General features: G+C 38.4%; 1 protein-coding gene across 1 annotated transcript in view; it reads right to left on the bottom strand.

Moving 5' to 3' along the window:
* Positions 1-18,334, bottom strand: part of lama2 (laminin, alpha 2) — a 231,722-nt gene extending 213,388 nt beyond the window's left edge. Inside the window, exon 1 of the mRNA XM_086264682.1 lies at positions 18,117-18,334. Within this exon, the coding sequence (XP_086120808.1) occupies positions 18,117-18,183 (67 nt within the window). The 5' untranslated portion in view covers positions 18,184-18,334. The remainder of the gene's footprint in view (positions 1-18,116) is intronic.
* Positions 18,335-19,478: the final 1,144 nt, after the last annotated feature.

Below are 19,478 nucleotides of genomic sequence, written 5' to 3'. Positions count from 1 at the left end.
CTGCTGAGAGTGCTTCTTCGCTGGATTATTGTGTAACACTCATTTCTCGCCAGCCTGAGGACCGCCTTTTGGTGAGCTAAAAGCCGGAGTCCGAGCTACCTGAGCTTCAGTGAAGGATTGTGTACATAGCCGTCCCCTTCCCGTGCCTGTGTTCCCCGGAGACCCTCTTCCTGTGCCCCCACACCTGTATATATCCGCGCCTGGTGTCTGTGTGTGAATAAATTGTGAACTTAAGTGACGGTCTGCCTCCGAGTATCTCCTGAGCCTGACAAAAAAGACGCAATGGTTTTTGAAAAACATTTATTCTGAACTGTGCACCGCAATTTCAAAACATTTTCTGAAAGATGTAACAGTTCTCACTTTCATTAGAATTTTGTTTATCAAAAGGTCTGACATAGGTGAGCTGGTAAATGCAAATAACAGCATTCTCATCACTTATTTCTTCAATACAATATGCACGTCCTTCATTCATCACTTTGTGGAACTGCAACGCACTTCTGCTCTCCCCCATATTCCATCTTCACAAGCATATCCTGTGTGGAGATTGAATAAAAATTAGTTGACACTAATTAATGGCACAAATAATCCAGTAATCAATTGCAGCACAGTAAAAAAAAAAAAAAAAAGGAATCCTCTTTGAGCCATTACTTGTGTAAAGTATTTTTCCAAAAGACAAGGACACAGGCAACAGGTAATACTGAACTAAATGTAAAACCTCAACCTTTTTCATTTTTACCTAAACCGTGTGCACAAAACTCTGGAGGGATCTAAATGCTAACGTAGAACCCAGTCAGGACATCTGCTACTGCTGTTTGCTCGGCTTTTTTTTGTTTTGTTTTTTTATGGGAGATCGTTTTCAGGCTTCAAGCAGCACCATTATACCAACATTTCACATTCTAGCCATTGTTTTAGGTGTATTTGACCAAAAGTTTGACTGAAAATTCATATGCAAGCTTTTTTTCAAGGCTGTGGTATTTGCCCGCAAACAATACCTTTCCGCTAGCTAAAACAGAATATTATGCTATCACCGAGCAACATGGCTAATGCCTTTCACACAGCTTTGTCTCAACTCCAAAGAGCCACAGAAGTAAAAGCTAATAATAATAATTGAAACAATCTTTGAAAAAATGACTTACCAAGCATGGCAAACAACTCAAATATGTAGAGCAAAATGTTCTGAAACGGCTTCACTTCAGCTTCGATTGGAGCCTATGGTGCTGGGGGCGGAGTCTGTGAATTTACTCTATTGGTGTCATAGCCCCTGTTGGAGTTCAGAGTTAAGAGGTCAAGAGTTAATGTTTCCATTGTAACACCTCCAGATTTGACAGAGAAACACTCATTTTTAACACTCGATTTTAACTACTATCATTTTACACCTCAGAGTTACATTAAAAGAATGTGACTCTACTTAGAGTAAAATTAACTCTACTTTTGCAAGAAGGCTACTAACACCAAAACATTTAACACTTTTGAATTTGCTGTGTGGAGTGCAATGCTGTAAAGATATGGCATGTACTTGATTTAAGACAAAATAACAAGGCAAAAAAAAAAAAGGTTTGTAGCACAAATAAGTATTTAATCCCAATAAAATCAAGATCTGTTTTTTTAAATAGCCCTAGTCAAGGCTTCACAATCAGATGTCAAGTGGCAGTATCTATCTCTCTATGCACTTTGTGTTAAATTTTGTGTTTTATGTCAGCGGTCTCCAACCTTTTTTTGCGCCACGGACCGGTTTATGCCCAACAATAATTTCACGGACCGGCCTTGTCGCGTGTCCCGGATAAATACAACAAAATAAAACTAGTACCGAAAAAAAGAAGATTTATTCATAACACACGTGAAAAGACCCAGGAAAACAGAGTTAACGATAACGATAACAAAATAACGCTGAAAACCGATAAAAACCCTGAAAACCATACATTTCACACCTGAGCCTCAACTCTCGCGGCCCGGTACCAAATGACTCACGGACCGGTACCGGTCCGAGGCCCGGGGGTTGGGGACCGCTGTTTTAGGTAATACATTTGATCAGAACTCATTTTTATCAGGTAATTATACAATTTTGAGAATGTGTTTGCAACAGCTGACTTGAAAATGAAAATCTAAATAAAGCATGTAGATTTCTAACTGATTAGATAAAGAAACACGTGATTTGGCTTAAAATGCTGAATATATAAATTAACAAGGCAATAAGCAGGGGGCAAAGAAGATCAAGACCCCTACAAGTCATACTAACAGAAGCCTTTGTTAACATGGCCTAGGCCAGCAGAGGACAATGAGCTGGTTGGGTTGCAAGAAGAGAGCACAGGGGTCTCCTAGGAATAAATGTGCTAACAGACCACCCACCTCCCACCCACTGTCAGCACAAGCCTTGGGCTCAGCTGAGCGCTTAGGTTGACTTTTTCTCTGCAGGGGCAAACAAGGTCAGCAGAAGAAAAATAAAGTATGAATCTTAGAGATGGTTAAAAAAAACACAGTCAAGGTTTAATGGGGAAAATGAGGATGCAAAGATGTATTTTTAAAAAAAGCCTGCCTCTTATTGCTTTACTGCATCTGACATTTGCTCTTGATTTTAGGATACTAAACAGATTAATACTTGACTGATGCCAGCAAGGGAATTTCCTCCAACAAGGAGAAGGTCAAAAGTCAAATTCAGCTAAAAAGCACCCTGGGTCCTGATTATTCATCTCTCTCTGTCGAAAATTACCAATCAATTATTAAACACAGAGCTGCAACAACTATTTAGTTCACCGGTCACCTTCTTTATATATATTTTTTGAAAAGGACAAAAGCTAACTTTCTTTCGCTGCTTTCTGGTATTTCATTGAATAACTACTTTTTAGTATTCCTGTAATTCTAAGCAGTTCATTTGTGAATCCAAATTAATGTCCATGCCAAATTTTAAACCTTCTCTGAAAGCATCCCGGAAATACTGGGTTCACAGGAATGGACTAAAGAAACAAAACAAGATTTGGTATTGCTTGTTTGCAACTTCTTTTTTATTCAAACTGGATAAGCAGCTGTGAAAAACGTAAAATACAAAGTCCATTACTTGATTTTGTTTCATTTGAAACTGACTAAAAGGAAATATAGTGCACTAGTCAGCCCAAAATAGCGCAAAGTGAGACATGGATCACAATTGGAGGTGCTCCTAGTGGTTTCCTCAGTAGACATTTAAAGTTAAAATATAGATTTGGTTTATCCATACTCGGTTAAAACCAATCAGCCATTACAGTAATGTGTGTCAATTTTGGATGCAGGTAATTAAACAAATGTACAAATATAAAGGAAATGCCATGCCCTTTTAATTATGCCACCAGCCTGTGAGATTTTCACCAAGAACATTATTGATTCCTCCTGGCATCATCAAATTAAGTTTTTGTCACTTTTGCATTTCTGTGTTTGTTCTGGGCCTCAATACTTCCATGCCCCCTTAAGCCCAGCCATTAAATGATTTATTAGAAAAACTACTTAGCTCCATCTCTGCTAGCCCGAAAAGGAAATGACAGTGTGGAATATTTTACTTCATACCAGCCTTGTCCAATCCCGAGCCCGCAGTCCCAAATCCCGGGTGTCACCAGTCTATTATTGCGGGGCTGCAGAGGTTATGGGCCCCCCGTCCACACACATGCACACATACACACACAACCATTTTTCACGTATTTCCATCTCATGTCAGATGTGAGCATTTGCTCTGCATTAGGCTCTCTGTGGATTTGCCTTGGACCATAATAATGGAAACACAAAAAAATATAATGGAAATGTGAAATTACATATAGAGTATGTTCCTTTCTGTGCACACATGTACACACACACACACACACACACACACACATACACAATATTGATGAGAAAAGCAACTGGGATAATGGAAAAATTGTATACACAACACATACCTCTTTCTCCCTCCTTCACTCTGCACCATCTGTATTTTTCACTTTCTTTGTCACACACCTACACACACATAGAGGTGTGTATAAATGTTAAATCCATAGCTAACCAGGCCAGTCTAATAGACCCTTATTCCTCTGATGCTTTATCAGCTCAATCACACAAACATTCAGCCCCAAAATAATGGCCTTTCTGTTTGCTGCCTCTTTCTGTGTGTGTGTGTGTGTGTGTGTGTGTGTGTGTGTGTGTGTGTGTGTGTGTGCACGCGCGCACTTCTATCTAGGAGCTGTGCTGCACAGAATGTGTGCACTGCATACAGATCTGTCAGTAACGCCAGAAATGGCAATTGTTGGGTTAGGAAGCCCTAGACTTTTATTCATTCATTTATCCAATCCACCTGTCAGTCAAGCTGACTGCACATATTTGAAATTAATTAAAAGTTACAAATGAAAAAAAGCTACTGATTATGAGTAGTGGAGGAACACATTAATAAAAATAGGTAAAGTCTAGGTAGTCTGTTTGCAGTGTCCAAACGGTGCAACTTTGTGTGTGTTCTTCTCTCCAAAGGGGAAAATAAATAATAAAAAGTTTTTATTAACAATTGTGAGAGTCTCTACTGATTTTAACTCATTTATGTTCATGTTAGTTTCTCTACTACAGTATCAGTGGGGAGGCAGGGAAAAGAAAAGACATATAAGTGGATATAAGTCTGATGGCATGGAAGTGAAGATGACGAAGTCAAAAATCCCTCATAAACTCCCCAAGCTTTAACTACTTGATTCAGCAGCAAATAATATATAAGATAGGGATGTCACCAGAATGAATACTAATGAATGAATATCGTTCAGTGCCAAATTCTAAAAACATGCCAACACAGTACGTATACGTACTGAGGAGAGTTTTTTAAAAAGTGTATACTTGGATACTAATTGATGCTAAAAATTACTATCAGATTAGATACTTGTTTACATCAGTGCCGTTTTGTGCCAGCTGAGACCACTAGCAGCTGAACGCATGAACAGCACCACAACAAACTTGGTAATTAATCTGGTCATTACGAAGGTGTAATAAAAGCTCCCATTTCAACAACAGTTCAAAACAGTTATCATAAACATCAAGGTGGCTGGCACACACAATATAATTAGCGGTTTAACTATTAGCAACTACCCAGTTTACACATCTCTTATGTCTAAAAAATGTTATTTTTATCTTAAAGTCTCTGATTGAAGCTGAGAAAAGTCTTGCAGAAACAAACAAGGCTGTAGCTAAATGCCTATCGTATTTAGCTACAGACTGAAAAGCTCTTGCTCCAAAAGCAGTCAACCTTGAGAAAAAAATTGTACAAAAATTTACTTTCCAGTCAAATAGTGTCCTTGGTAGTGATTTTTGATAAAGCAGAACATAAAAATATATAAATTTAAACAAAAAAATCAAAGAAAATGGGTGCCTTCAAAACAGAGATTGCCTATTTAACAGGTATCTGTCTTTGTCTCTTTGTCTTAGAGATTCACAGAAAGTAAAAACTGCATTCAAGCCATTTCGTAGGAGTGCTGAACAAATTGTGATTTAATTTGTTGACCTAATTACACCAACTCTCTGCAACCATGGAACTGATGATGGAAAGGTTCTATATATGCATCGAAATGCAGTTCTAATGCAGCCAGTAGATTCAATTCTTTAATACCGCTCCTTATTCGCCTTGATGCAAACTGAACTCTGGAGCTCAACCACAGCCATTGTGGGTATAGCTCTGGAATAATCTTAGATATCTCAACTTGGACCACACAAATGGCCTTGGTTACAATAATAAAAGGTCGAGGACGGTGACCCTTGCAGGTCAAAGTTCATGAATGTAAGAGGGTAGAGGTTATTATGAACTTCATGACATAAAAGCTAGACAGCTAGATGGAGAAATAAAAAACAGATGGATCAACAAAAAGCCATATCCTCATGATGCAGTTGTATTTGTTTTTTGTCACACACACACACATATTGTACCCAGATTTGGGACCATGTGTTGAACGGGGATGTTGTGGTTGAGGTAATTGGTAATTTCTAACAACCACTAAAAACAACTGGTATTGAGCAGAGTTCAGATAAACCCCAGTCTAACAAGCAGTCTGAGCTCAGACATTCCTACTCCTCAGTGGCCCACAGCAGACTTGCCAACTAAAGTGTAAAAATCCGCTTTTGAAACATGATCTATAAAGCATTGCGATGTTGGTGGGAGTCTGAAACAAGGGGTTTTCTGTCGAGACTGAGTGGGCCTCTGAAATTTTTCTGGGAAAAAAAATGTTTTACCAAAATGTGTCGTGAAAAACTCTGAGCTAAATCTCAATGTTATATTCTTGACCTAATTTTTCACAATTTTCTAGAAGACACGAGGATTAAAACTTACTCTAAATTGCTATTTTTATCAGCCTTTATTTGTAATTAAAAAAACATCACGATAAAAAAATTCCCGTATACCTCTCCATGAACACATACAGAAATGACTACTTCAATTGCTGGGGAAACATACACAAAATCAAGTAATTTCAAGTATTTTCTATAAAGATCACACAAATAAAAATAGGCAAAAACTATAAGTATGGCAGTTTATGTTCCCCTCAAGAATAAGAACCATGTTATTAAGCAACAAGGCAAGGAGACAAACAAAGAATCCAGACAAAAAAGTTATAACATGTGTAGACCATGTGTCTGGTGTGCACTACACAAGACATGCAAGCCATGGTTTCTTCTGTTGTGTGTCTATAAACAAGACTGTGGTTTGAAATTAAAAACAGGGCAAAAGTGTCTCAAAGTGCAATGCCATAAATGTAACAGGTCTGAAGTCAAAAAGCATTATCTTCACTCAGATGTCACTGCAATGGGTGAGTGTACTCGTTGAGTAGTCAGTCTGCTGGTGGTCCTTTTATAATTATAAAGAAGCTATTAGTGCAATGACATGAGTTGTTTTCCCTAAGCTTGTGACTGTCCTTTTTCAGCATGCAAGGGTAGATTAGAAGACTTGTAGCCGTTTGCTGCCTGGAAGAATTGCAGCCTAGGGTTAGGGGTTGCTTTCATATGTTGCCTGTGGTACTTAAAAGAATAAATACCATTTGGTTTTCAGACTTTTTGTATTGAAAGGTATCAAAAGTTGGTTCAAGTGTCAGTTCACGTGACATCCCAGGATATAATGACATTATATTGATGGTCAAGATTGCATACTGGTTGTGTGATTGTTGGGGTTTCTTTCTAATATTGTAAGGTACCTTAGAATTTACCTTACAATATGAAGCGTCTATTGTTGTGAAATAAGCAATATAAATAAAATCGGATAAATTGAACTGAAATTAATTGGTTGTGAGAGCAGGTAATACTTTTTCTACAGACTTCTTTGTTGTTTTTCTTTTTTTCAGTTTTTGGTTCATCTTATTTATGGCTTATTCTCTGGTTAGGTGTGTTGTGAGATTTTAATTTACATTTTTCAGCAATACTATCCCTTGTTTCAGTCTTAATACACACCATATTTAGTGCAAGTTCAATGTGTGCAATATGCCTTGCTCGCAATATGCCTGAAACCGTGTCATCAATTTCTTTCTTCAGGTTGTTACTATTCTAGATATAAACACTTTTATTTACTTTTTAAACTGCAGAAAAATCTAACATCTTAATTCCTCTAAAGGTTGTCTTTATTGAACTTAATATATGCATTATTTGTTGGCCTAATCTTTAAAATTAGGTAATTAATAAAAATGTACAATAGAAGAATACTAGAGCTAGAGATAGAAGTAAATTTGAACATGGATCTGCCAATCCTGCTTTAACCTTTAGAAATACCAGGAAATACCATATTTGGAATTCCCAGGATCACTCTGATTGATCCTAGGGAAAATGAATAAATTTGGCAAGAATTCCCTGGAAACACAGGGACGTCAAATTTTTGTTCTCAACTAGACATGAGCAAAAGATTTTCAAGTTTATTTTGACTTCATCTAAAAGATGTGCCTTGAATATAACTCAGGAGACATAATATCCACACATTTGATCTTTAGAATAGGATTAATTTGTGTGTAGCTACAGCACAAACTTTGATTAAGAAACTATTTTGGTGTAACTCAATGCTTTAGGTTCATGACCTAGATAAAATGTAAAGACAGCTTAAAGGAAGAGCCTGGACCCAAATCAACAAGCTGAGCCCTAGTTCTCAAACTTTAACACAGAAGGAAAAAAACTTCCACAAACCAAATTTAACAAGCTAAAAAAAATCCAAAATAAAGCTGGGGGGTGTTTGTCTTGCTTTATGGTTGTCTTTCAACTGCCTGTGTCAGGCAGATTTCTCCTGTAAAAGACATCTTGCTCTCACTGTGTTCACTGTGGATAAACAGAGGTTCTGAACTCAACTGATTTGAGTTGGAACAAAACAATAAGACCTCCAGAAACCAGCAGTGAGGGAGTAGCTAGACAAACAAACTGAGGGCAGACATTGCGCTCAGCTATGGCCACAGAGGTTGTCAAGAGTACTCCTACACAGGATGAAAGGAAGATGCCCAAAAGGACGTGGAAGAAAAGTTAAGGGGGGAAATGTAGAAGGAGGAAGAGAGGTGCAAGGATATGAAATGTAGAAACTCCAGAATGCTTAAAGTAATGTGCAAAAACTACACATCACTAGTGTACCTTTAAAAATGTAGACAGATATTTTGATCTAAAATTCTAAAATGTAGACATTTTCAAAAAAAATTACTGATTATTGCTGATTAGATACAAGCATAGAGATAGAAGAAGTGATTAAAAAAAACAACCCAAAAACAAAACAAGAACATATTGAAAAAAAATAGTCTGGGAGAGAAGCAATCAAGCAGCCAATGAATGAAAGGAGAGATGGAAAGAAAAAGCGGAGGTGGACAGGAAGGAAAGAGGAGTACGAGTAGGGGAGGAAGGGGGGATGTCTGTGTGCATTTCTGCAAAGTAGGTGTGTGTGTGTGTGTGTGTGTGTGTGTGTGTGTGTGTAGGGGGCTCATTATTGACACCATGTGTTACCACAGGAACCTCCTTGGAAAAATATAAGCACCCAGGAAGATCAGAGAGCAAGAGAGAGATGAGAGACTGACATAGAGAGATAAAAAAAAAAACAGAGGTCATTCCAAAACCTTTGCAGCTGCAGATGTGTGTGTTTATGTGTGTAAGGGTCAGCAGCCTCTGGTTTTGTAGCAGCGTATCTGTATGTCAAACATGCTGTGTTTTTGCCACAAGTTCATAACATCAAATCCCCTAGCATGCATACATGGATTTGACTGTCTGCTTTACTAACCTTCTATCCAACACAGACATTTATGCATCAATATTTGAATGCACATTGTCTATTCAGTTGATAGGAATTTGAGAATCAGAAGAGTTCAGCTTCTTTAAAAAGAAAAAAACAATCGAAATAGGTACAACATTTCCTATTTTGAGGAAGATTATTTAGATAGTGTTTAATGCAAAACTCTAACTCTAAGTATCATGAACGCTCCTTGTTGAATGATATCCCAGGAAGAGTGCACTGTTTCTTTTTGTGGCATGCGCATCGCATGAAGTCCCACCCCATTATAAAAAGCTTGATCACCATGTTTCTGAATTACTGCTGTACCATTTGTGAAAACATTACACTCAACTGTCTTTTTTTTTTTTTACATTTTTGGACTTTTTATAAACCAAATACATAACTGGTTAGCTAAAGGAATAATATTACTCCACAGTGTAAACACTGAGTGAGTTGCATTTATTATAACCTTTACTTATTTGACTTGGAATTAAAGCTGAAAAAAAAAAAACGGCATAACAAATTATGGTTCCTGCACACCTTTAGCTGTTTCCAGTACTATGTTTAATAGTTATGATGACTTTATTGTAAAACCCCCAACGAGTAACCCATTTTGTGCTCTTTACTCTTCAAGATAAGCTACCTGATAGGCTGAAAGATTTATTTCTACTGGAGAGCAATTTTACCCACACAGCAGCATTTGATGTGTCGAAATACCAAAAAAAAGGTTAGAGGAATGAAAGATGGGTAATTTGGGTAGTTATTTCTGCAATGCCCCTCTAAAATGTAAGTTGAAGTACTGGTATTACTACTTCACAGAACACTTTTTCTATTTTGACGCCTCTCAATGTGGGAAGTCGGTGCTATTAGAAGAATGCATTATGTATTAATTTGTATTAATTTCCATTATTTTCCCATGTATTCCTTGCTGCAGACACACTTGGTTATAGCGCAGCTCAGTGTAACCTAAATAAGTAATGTATTCAAAACAGTGGTAGGGGTTGCATTCCTAAAAACGTTGTCATCCAGTATTTTACAGTTTTTACAGTGTGTTGCGTCCTACAAATCTATGTCACAGTCTAGTTTATTTTTTAGGCACATTAAGCAGTCTGAGTGCTGCAGTTACTGCATACACACACACACCACACACTTACCAATTCATCAGCACATGCCCTGTTTGTTTCTGTGTCTAAGCCCACCACAGAATGGAGCTGGGCAGAGTAGCTATTGTGTCCCTGGTAGAATTAACTATTGATTTTCTCCTCAGCATTATCAATGCTGTTCTGACAACAAAACAGCAAAGAAACACTCACACACATGGGCATACACACACATGCACAGACCTAGATTTTTTTTTTCTGTGGAAGATGCGCTTTTTAGGAGGCGGCAAAGCCCCACGGGGAAGAACACAAGTCAAATATTAAAATCCTGCTGTAATAAGCATCGAACACATTCACAAACAATGATGCACACAAATAATCAAATATGCAAAGCTAACTGAATCAAATCTTCTGACAACCATATCACACATGCATTAGTGGAGACAATGTCCCGCGTGTTTATGTATCACATGTTTATGCATTACTTCTAAAATAAGAAAAATGCAGCATATAAAGGTCTAAAGTTCAGTGAATGAATTACGAGTGCCTCAAAATTATTATGGAAATAATTTGTGGAGTCGTTACTTACATAATTATTTCCAAAAAAAAAAGTCCTGCTAGTTTTCTTTACTTTTAAGAGATAGCATGTATCACTTAACAATGAATCCATAGTGTGACCTACAGCACTGTGCAAACATTTTAGATTTCTAAATCCACAAAAGATTTGTTTTTCTACATGCTGTGTGCCTTTTACAATTGGTGGTAAGGCTGGCAAGTAAACTGATGAAAGTAATTAATGCAATGCATGGTGAATACAATATTGATAACACTCATTCCATCCAAGTTTGTTGACAGCCGGCATAAAAAGGCAATGATAATAATCATGAGAAATCTTCTGGAGTGGAGTTACAGCCACATCAGGGTAGGTTGACAACAACAGTGAAAAAGTACAAGGAGGCATGGCACATGTACAAACCTTTGGGATACTGCTGCCACTGCCATGTACACCAGCATACGAGGAGTAAGATAAAAGAGAAAGTGGCAACAGAAAATGTTAAAGACAAGTCAAGAGACAGCATTACCAACAAAGACACTCCAGTGAATATAGCTCTAGGCCCAAAAGACAAGGACACTGTTGAAAAGAAGGATCAGAGAAATGCAGTGTTGTGGAGATATTTTGGCTTTTTAAAGTCTGGCACAAAGTTGCAAGCACTGCAGATTATGGTAAAAACAAAGCTTATTTCTGAAGCATTTCCATCCTTTGGAGCACAAACAATGTTTACAAGACTTTACGGTTCCAGATCCAAGCAAGTGCTGGTGGTCCCCCTAAAACAACAATTGGGATATCTGCGCAACGACAAACCATAGTGTCCACTTTCTCCAGTTCAATACCTTAGTACACAAAAAAATAAAACAAACAAAACAAAACAAAGAGAGCTATAGTGGTATCAAAGATGTAACAGTCTACCTTAGTGCAAAACGCATGACACCAGTAAGCACAGTCAAAAATATAAGATTTAACTGAGTTATTACAGTAGCTAACCCTCATTACCAACTCCCTGGCCATAAACATTTCTCTTAGATGGCAGTTCCTCAGTTATAGACAAAGTATAGAGAATCCACTAAAAATGAGCCGCAAAGTGCTATATGCTCTGCTACCACATTGGATTTGCGGTCAAGTCGGACATCAGAACCACATATAAGACTCAATGTCCAACTCACTGTCCATCATTGGAATCTGGAAAGTAAATGTCTTCGAGCTGGGTTGGCAAAGCCATTGTTTTAGGACTGAAGTCTTCATCACAACAGACACTGGTATAAGGACAGTGAACGCCACATCAGCAATTAAATCAGCAATCAACCTCATGATTGCTCACTTAGTAGTAAAAAGTAATCTTTAAGCTTGTTTGACATAGTGAATTTAATTCATCTCATGATATATTTTAATATCGATTGTTATGGAGAAAAAAGAACGCCCTAACTTTTCGTGTTTTGTTAAAGGCAAAAGGTGGTCAGACACAGGCTATTAGTTTTATTTAACTGTACAAGAGAGAGAATAAACTAATTCACATTTAAAACTTAAATCAGTCCGTGCAATTGACTGTGTCTCTCTTCTCCTGCAGCTTCCAGCTCTCTTCCACTTATTGATTGGAGGCATCCAGCTATGTTCCAACTTAGCACCTGCCTAAATTTAGCACCCAGACTCCTCCGAAGCACACAGAAACACAAACACCTGTTAGCGGAAATGTGATCTATGTTTTTGGCACAATGTCATTTATTAATTCTTGGCTACGGTGTCACAAGACACGAGTTGTTGTTGCAGTGGTGGTGAAGTGGATGGAAGCCTGATGATTGGTTAGAATGAACAAGAAATGTGAACTTTGGTAAGTGTAGTTGTTCCAATGTACAAAAACTCGCATGAGAAACACAGTGATTTCTCTTGTATTACACTATTCCTGTCAAAAGTTAGTAGAAATTGTAGAAAAGACAATTAAAAGCATAACATGTAATTGCAAGTTGTATAAAGCAAAAGGACATATGTATCTACATTCTGCATGCATCTACAGCTTTTATGACAGCACTTCCTAAACCCAAGAAAACTTTTTTGAATCATTCATATCTTCCTGCCTATTCTGCTTTTATTCTTCCCTGTACCTATCTTTCCTTCCTTTCTTCACTCCCTCTACCTTTATTTTCTAGGACACATTGATTATATTCACTGAATTTGGGTACCAGGCTGAGAAAAAGTGAGCTTCCCCCCCCCCCCCTGTGTATACCATCAAATCCATTCAGCTAAGCTCGGCTGCTCTCACATTAACATAGCAGAGTGAGATCAACATATTTTAGAAACGTTATAACGTTGGGATGAATTCACCTCATAAAAATGTTGATTTCTCTGATGAGCAGAAAAACCCATTCTGGATTCACATCGCCTTCATTGCGGCGCCTCTGGTGAGTTCACATCTCATCGCATTTGGCCCAGCTTGGTTAAATCCACATTACCATAAACTTATAAACACATCTGTAGTTGCTATGAAGAGACTTTTTTTATCAGCAAATTAACTACTTGTTATATTTTTTGAAATAGATCCTGCCAAGGAGAAAATATATCACAGGATTAGTCTGCACCTTTAATTACACTTAAAGTGTGATAAACATCAACAGGGAAATCAATCAGTTTTCTCACTCTTCCTTACATTTTTGCATCTTGTCTAAGAGGCAGCATGGGGTTTCTGCAGGACAGTAGATTATGAGTAAGTCACATGAATTCACTGAATACAAATGCTGATTTCTCAGTTGGTTTACAAGCCTTGTCTGGATTCAATCCACACTAGTGTCTCTAGTGACTATACTTGACATCTATTCATGCAAATCAGGCTGGTAATACTCACATTAATACACACATAACTCCAACAAGTTAACTTTCTGGCAACTTCTCAGAACTTTTACATTTTTTTCCCCAGTGACAGCCACATATTCTTGACATTTTGCTATCTTTTATCAATACAGTTGTTTGGTTTGGTGCCAGAGTCCCATGCATCATACTGGCTCTCATCTGATAGAAAGTCAGAGTTTAAAACTTATATTGCAAGAAGACTCATGCTAAGTTATAAGAGTATATGAAATCAAGGAATGTGCAGGAGCAAAATAATTCAGAAGCATCCACCAACACAAAATTTCCACATATTAAAACCACATTAATGTTTTAGTGGAAAGAGGGGACCCAGTTACATACCCCTACCTGTCAGTATACCCTGGCAAACTCTGGCCACTAGAGAAAAAAAAGTATTCTCAAAGTGGTTAGTGAGTGTTTGCTGGAGATTTGTTGCATGTTGCCTGGTGAAATCGGTCGCAAAGAGCGTGCGACACCAAAAACCTTGTGATTCCTGGTGGTCAATAGCAGATTGGCATGGTCACCTGAAGTTTGCATGGAAAACCAACCAACTTGTCTGCAAACACTTGTGAGCTACTCACTGAGCTACAGCGAAACTTGTAAACGTGCACCCCAAACTTCAAAGTAAGGTTGTACCTTACCAGTACAACCAATCATTTTGAATGGTGCACTTTTACTTTGAAGGCAAACTCCGTTTCCAGTTTGCGCTGCAATTCTCACAGTTTCACTGCTACTTGATGAGTATTTGGCAACTGCAAACAACGCACTGTCTTACATGCAAATTACAGGCGACCACAGCAATCTGTTAATAATCAAGGCAGTTTTTGGTGCAAGTCCATATAGCTCTTTGCAGCCAATTTCACCTAGTGACTGCCAGCAGCCTCCAGCAACCACTCAGGGAATATAAATTTTTTTAGAAGCAACGAGTGGTTTCCAGCAGGTCGCCGACCAGTCTCTAGGTCTGTGGCCTTAAACCACAGACCGATTTTTCATGTTTTGGCTGACCAGTGCATACTGTTTTTGCTAATAGCAATGTATTGGCATTAGTACTCAACATAATGTTCACTGATTATCACTTGCCAAAACCTCAGTGTTTTCTCATCAATCTGTTGATCTTTTTTCATTATTTCAATCACTCCATATAATATCAGCAAATAATGGTGGCTGTGAGACCCCGATTTCACGTTGTCTCAAAAAATTTCAACAAGCAAAGATAATAAATCAACAGTGAATCCAAGTTTAAGGGGGAAAAATACCCCAAAGTGTTTAACACTCAAAAGTCAATGCTGAGGCAACTAAGAGAAACAAACAAACAAACAGAAAAAATCCTCAGATTCAAATATTGATAGCTCATTATCGATGAAGAGAAATGTAGAGCATCACATTTTCCAGCTCACCCTCCCAACTTCAAACCAGTGAGAACAGCACAGACAAATCCTTTCATATGCCCTCAAAGCTGCGCAAAGATTTTTTTCTTCAGATACAAAAATCAGGAGAATACATCAGTTAAAACTAATCATTATTTATGTTCCACACTGAAGCTGAAAGGTCTGGTGTATTCTGCACCAGACTCTCCAGGAAATGTACTTGAACTTCCACTATGACCAAAAAATACCCATTATTTCCTGATCAACAAAAATGATCTCAGTTCTACCCTCTCACAGGCACAAAATAAATATTGGAGAATGACAAAATCTTCTTTTCCAATCAAGCTGTTGTTGTTTAGTGGCTAATGTAGTTTGGTTTCCTTGCTGAACATTTATACTTCAACCTCATCCTCTGTCTTATATCCTCTGAACCTTCTGTCTACCTGTTTCATCAGTCCACTCTCTATCACTCTTCTAGTTCTTAACAACTCTTAAACAGATCCCCCTTCCTCTCTCTTTCAGCTTGCCTCCTCCTTCTCTTCTCTTTCTGATTATCTCCTAGTGTCTCTCTGAGCTCTGTCGCTGATGGAGAGCATGCCTGGTTGACACGCCTGGTAATGAGGCTTCTTAAGCAGATGGCCTCTTCCACCCTCTTCAGCTCACTCTTTTTCCATCTCTCGCACACAAACAATATACAGAAACACATACATCCTGATGGCAGTCCCCATCCTCTTCTCTGCGGGAGGTCCAGAGCACTCCAGGTTTACAGACTAGTTGGAGATGGTTTGAAGAGGATAAATAGAAAAAAGCATGACTGGCAATACATTTGCTTCATCTTTCGAGCAACAGTCACCATCACCTCATACTGAAAAAAACATGCACATGCAAAGAACTTCTGCACGGACTCATGTTCAAACACCTGACTGATCAGCTCCCTGCACAGGATGCAACTATTTCATCTTTTCCAATCCAGTTTTAATGCATTTTGTGGATCTGTGAGATAATTTGCTTAACAACTCTTAGAAGCACTGCTTGCATGAATATTTTGACTCTTCTTGTGCACCATGTTATGTTGGTGGTTTTGTCTCAGCTGTCAATCCCCATCTCTGCTCAAGGCTTCGTTGCTCATTTTTCATTGTTGACTGTGTCAGGGCCCTAACACACACACACACACCACACACACACACACACACACACACACACACACACACACACACACACACACACACACACATTAAATGAATTAATCTTTCATAGCCTTGCACACATACCAAGTAAAAAAGAGCAGTATTTCTTTCTCGAGTGCATTTCAGGGCACTTCTAATTAAAAATTTAATTCTTACTTCTATTAGACTATTAGATTTTTTTTCAGTTGGTGTCCACAGATGCAGATTGTTTAGTTTTTTGTTTGTTTAAAAAATGTTAGCATCAGTTTCCTATTATTTAAGACAATCTTTATATCACCAAAAATGTTCAAAAAAATTATTTTTTTAGTACTGTATTAAGAGCATTGGTTCTGCAAACACATAATGTTTTAAAAAGATTTAGAGATGATTTTTCTAACCGTAAAGTTGTAATGGTATTCAATTAATCTCTGTTATATTGGGTTTTCTGACAAAATATTAAAGTCATACTGCAAAATCAATATGTGAAATAAAAACTAGCATGGCTTTTTAGTACATTCATTCATTTTTTTGAAGGAAGTGAAAATTAGAATTAGAAAAAAGCAGGACATAAACCGCAGTCTCCTGGGTGAAAGCGCTACTAGCCTTACTTTCCAGACTTTGTCAATGTTTTCTATGAGATCCCAGTGGCTTTGACCAAACAGTACTATTTTTTGCCCCTGAAGTGTGAATAAGTAAACTAGAAACTGCTGGTTTTCCCAGGTGAGGTCAACCGGCCCTGCCTAATGCTGTAACTTGCTAAGAGCCCTTAAAGCTGGGGCTGGAGGTGAGTTACAGAATAGAAAAAAAGAAGAAAAGAATGGTAAATGGCCTGTATTTATATAGTGCTTTACTAGTCCCTAAGGACCCCAAAGCGCTTTACATATCCAGTCATCCACCCATTCACTCACACATTCACACACTGGTGATGGCAAGCTACATTGTAGCCACAGCCACCCTGGGGCGCACTGACAGAGGCGAGGCTGCCGGACACTGGCGCCACCGGGCCCTCTGACCAAAGAGACATTACTTTTAATAGTGCACATATGTTACGCATTGCTACGGATGCGTAGGTCTTGTATTTGTGTGCTTAGATGTAAATGTGTCACTTTGTGCATCTACAAAGTATTGCCTATATACACATTGTCTATATTTACAGTGACAGGAGACCAAAGAAATGTGACTTTTGATTGAAAATAAATAAATAAGTTTCTGATGATGTTGCAGTAGGTGGAACATAAACTTTATGAAAGAAAAAGAAGGACTCTATACTAGGAAGGCTGTATTTTGTGAAACTCAGTGACATGGATCATCATAAACTCAGTGTATGCTGTTTTGCAGCAGTAACTGCAAAAGAGCAAGCCAAGTGACATCTGTCTAACACATAACAGTACAGCTAAGCCAGGGTCAATTATGTTTAAGGTCAAGCACTTAATTTGATTTATGTGGCTAAAAATAATACGAAATCCACCAGTAAGTCTCTGACCCATTAAACTTGTGTTTCTCTTTTTTTTTTCAATATCAGATTGAAGAGACAAAGCGGGCATAAATCCCACCATAAACATCTTTTCATCAAGTGCTAGTATTAACTTAGGGCTAAAGCAGGCGGCTGTGCTCATTGACAAACGTGTAGGCTTTGAATGATTTTCACACACTTTCCCCTCCCTTTTGTTTATTGAAAACAAAGTAAAGCTGCAGCCAGTAAAGGCAGGCTTCTTCGCAACTAAACCGATACAAAATATACTGAACTGATAGCCGGAAGTTAAAAGGTGTATCTAATTACTGACTGAGTGGTTCATTAAGGGACACGCTGAAACAGCCACAGCCGAATGAGCTCTGGGGGTTCTGTGTAAAGAACTCCAGCAGAGAGCGCCGGGTATCGGCGTATCGATTATCTATCAGTCGCTGATGACTTACCCCTCTGCTGGGCTTGGCAGTGTTGCCATAGCAACGCGGTCGTAAGTACGAGCAGAAGCAACTTCATTTTGTCCTGTCTGAGTTGCAATGGTGTAGCCTGCCGCGCGCGCGATGTGGGGTCCGCGGCGTCCTCTCGCGCGGCTCAATGTTGAGTTGAACGCCAGAAAAGTTTTAACAGAAGTTGATCCAAACTCTCTCTTCTTCTTCTTTTTCTTCTCCTCCTCCTCTTCCTCTCGTTTCTCCTCCTCTCTAAAAGTTGTGGCGGGAGCAAGGGTGGGGGAGATGGGAATGGAATATGAAACCTTCCTAGGGAGATGCAGGTGAAAAAAACAACAACACTACATCCAAATGAGCGGTCTTGTAACCAAAATGTGTTCTTCAAGACAAGAACACTCAGACAGATGCTACAAAGCCAGTGAAGTGTTACATCAGTTCTGAGAAGAGGAGAAGCAGAGGGAAAAGTTTGAAAAGTAGTGGTTCACAGACAGTACCAGAAAAGCCAGAAGTTCTGGTCCACACGTGTCCAGATGTGCTCTACTGTTCTATGGCTCCTCCTGCTGCCCCATAAAACTTACCACACTCTGGGGCAAAACAACATTAAATCACAGATAAACTGGAGAGACTTTAAATAAGGGGAAGCCATGTACTGTTATCAGTTTATTTTACAATTTTACTTATTTGTGGACAAAAAAAAGTTTTAAGTTAAAAAAAAACTGCTTGTAGTTTAAAGAATGAAGTGAGATGTGAAACAACACGAAGCTCCATCTGTTGAAACAATCAGAGACGCTGATACATACATATGGCCTGCACATTAAAGTTAAAGATGCACGATATTTGGTAACTAGAGGTGTTGGTACCTCCATATGTTGGGTAAAAAGAAGGATTAGACTAAGGCTGGAATTAAAGCAATTTTCAAATACAATGTTATAAACATAAATGATAAATTAGGATAGAATAAATTACTTTATCTTACTGCTGTTTGGCAGCAGTAAGACAAATGTAAATGTAGTGGTGTAGGGTTGTCTACGGGAATTCAGGGTGTTTCTTGTTTACTTGTTTACAATGGCCTCCACTCCCTGAGTGTACTCAGGGCCATTAGAGCTGTTTACTTCTTCCCCGCTGAAAGCACTGGCATATTATAATGTTACAGCTCATCAACCTGTCAGTCAATTCACACACCTGTGACTCTGAGTACTTACACAGATGTGCTAATTTGAGTGAATATGTTACTCCTGTATTTGTGTGTGTTTGGGTGAGAATTTTTGTTTGGGCTTGTTTATGTGTCCAGTGTGAGTTAAGCTCCCCCGGAGGCTAAGACCTCCAAAGACAGGGAGGCTTACTCTGCAGACACGAAGGCTGAAG

The sequence above is a fragment of the Aulonocara sp. 'chitande type north' Nkhata Bay genome, linkage group LG15 (genome assembly GCF_057382095.1).
Source record: "Aulonocara sp. 'chitande type north' Nkhata Bay isolate Kocher_YH1m ecotype deep benthic linkage group LG15, A_spYH_male_GT1.1, whole genome shotgun sequence".
In the NCBI taxonomy this organism is placed as follows: Eukaryota; Metazoa; Chordata; class Actinopteri; order Cichliformes; family Cichlidae; genus Aulonocara; species Aulonocara sp. 'chitande type north' Nkhata Bay.
The sequence above is the reverse complement of the archived record's forward strand: the minus strand, read 5'-3'. Positions and strand labels throughout refer to the sequence as shown.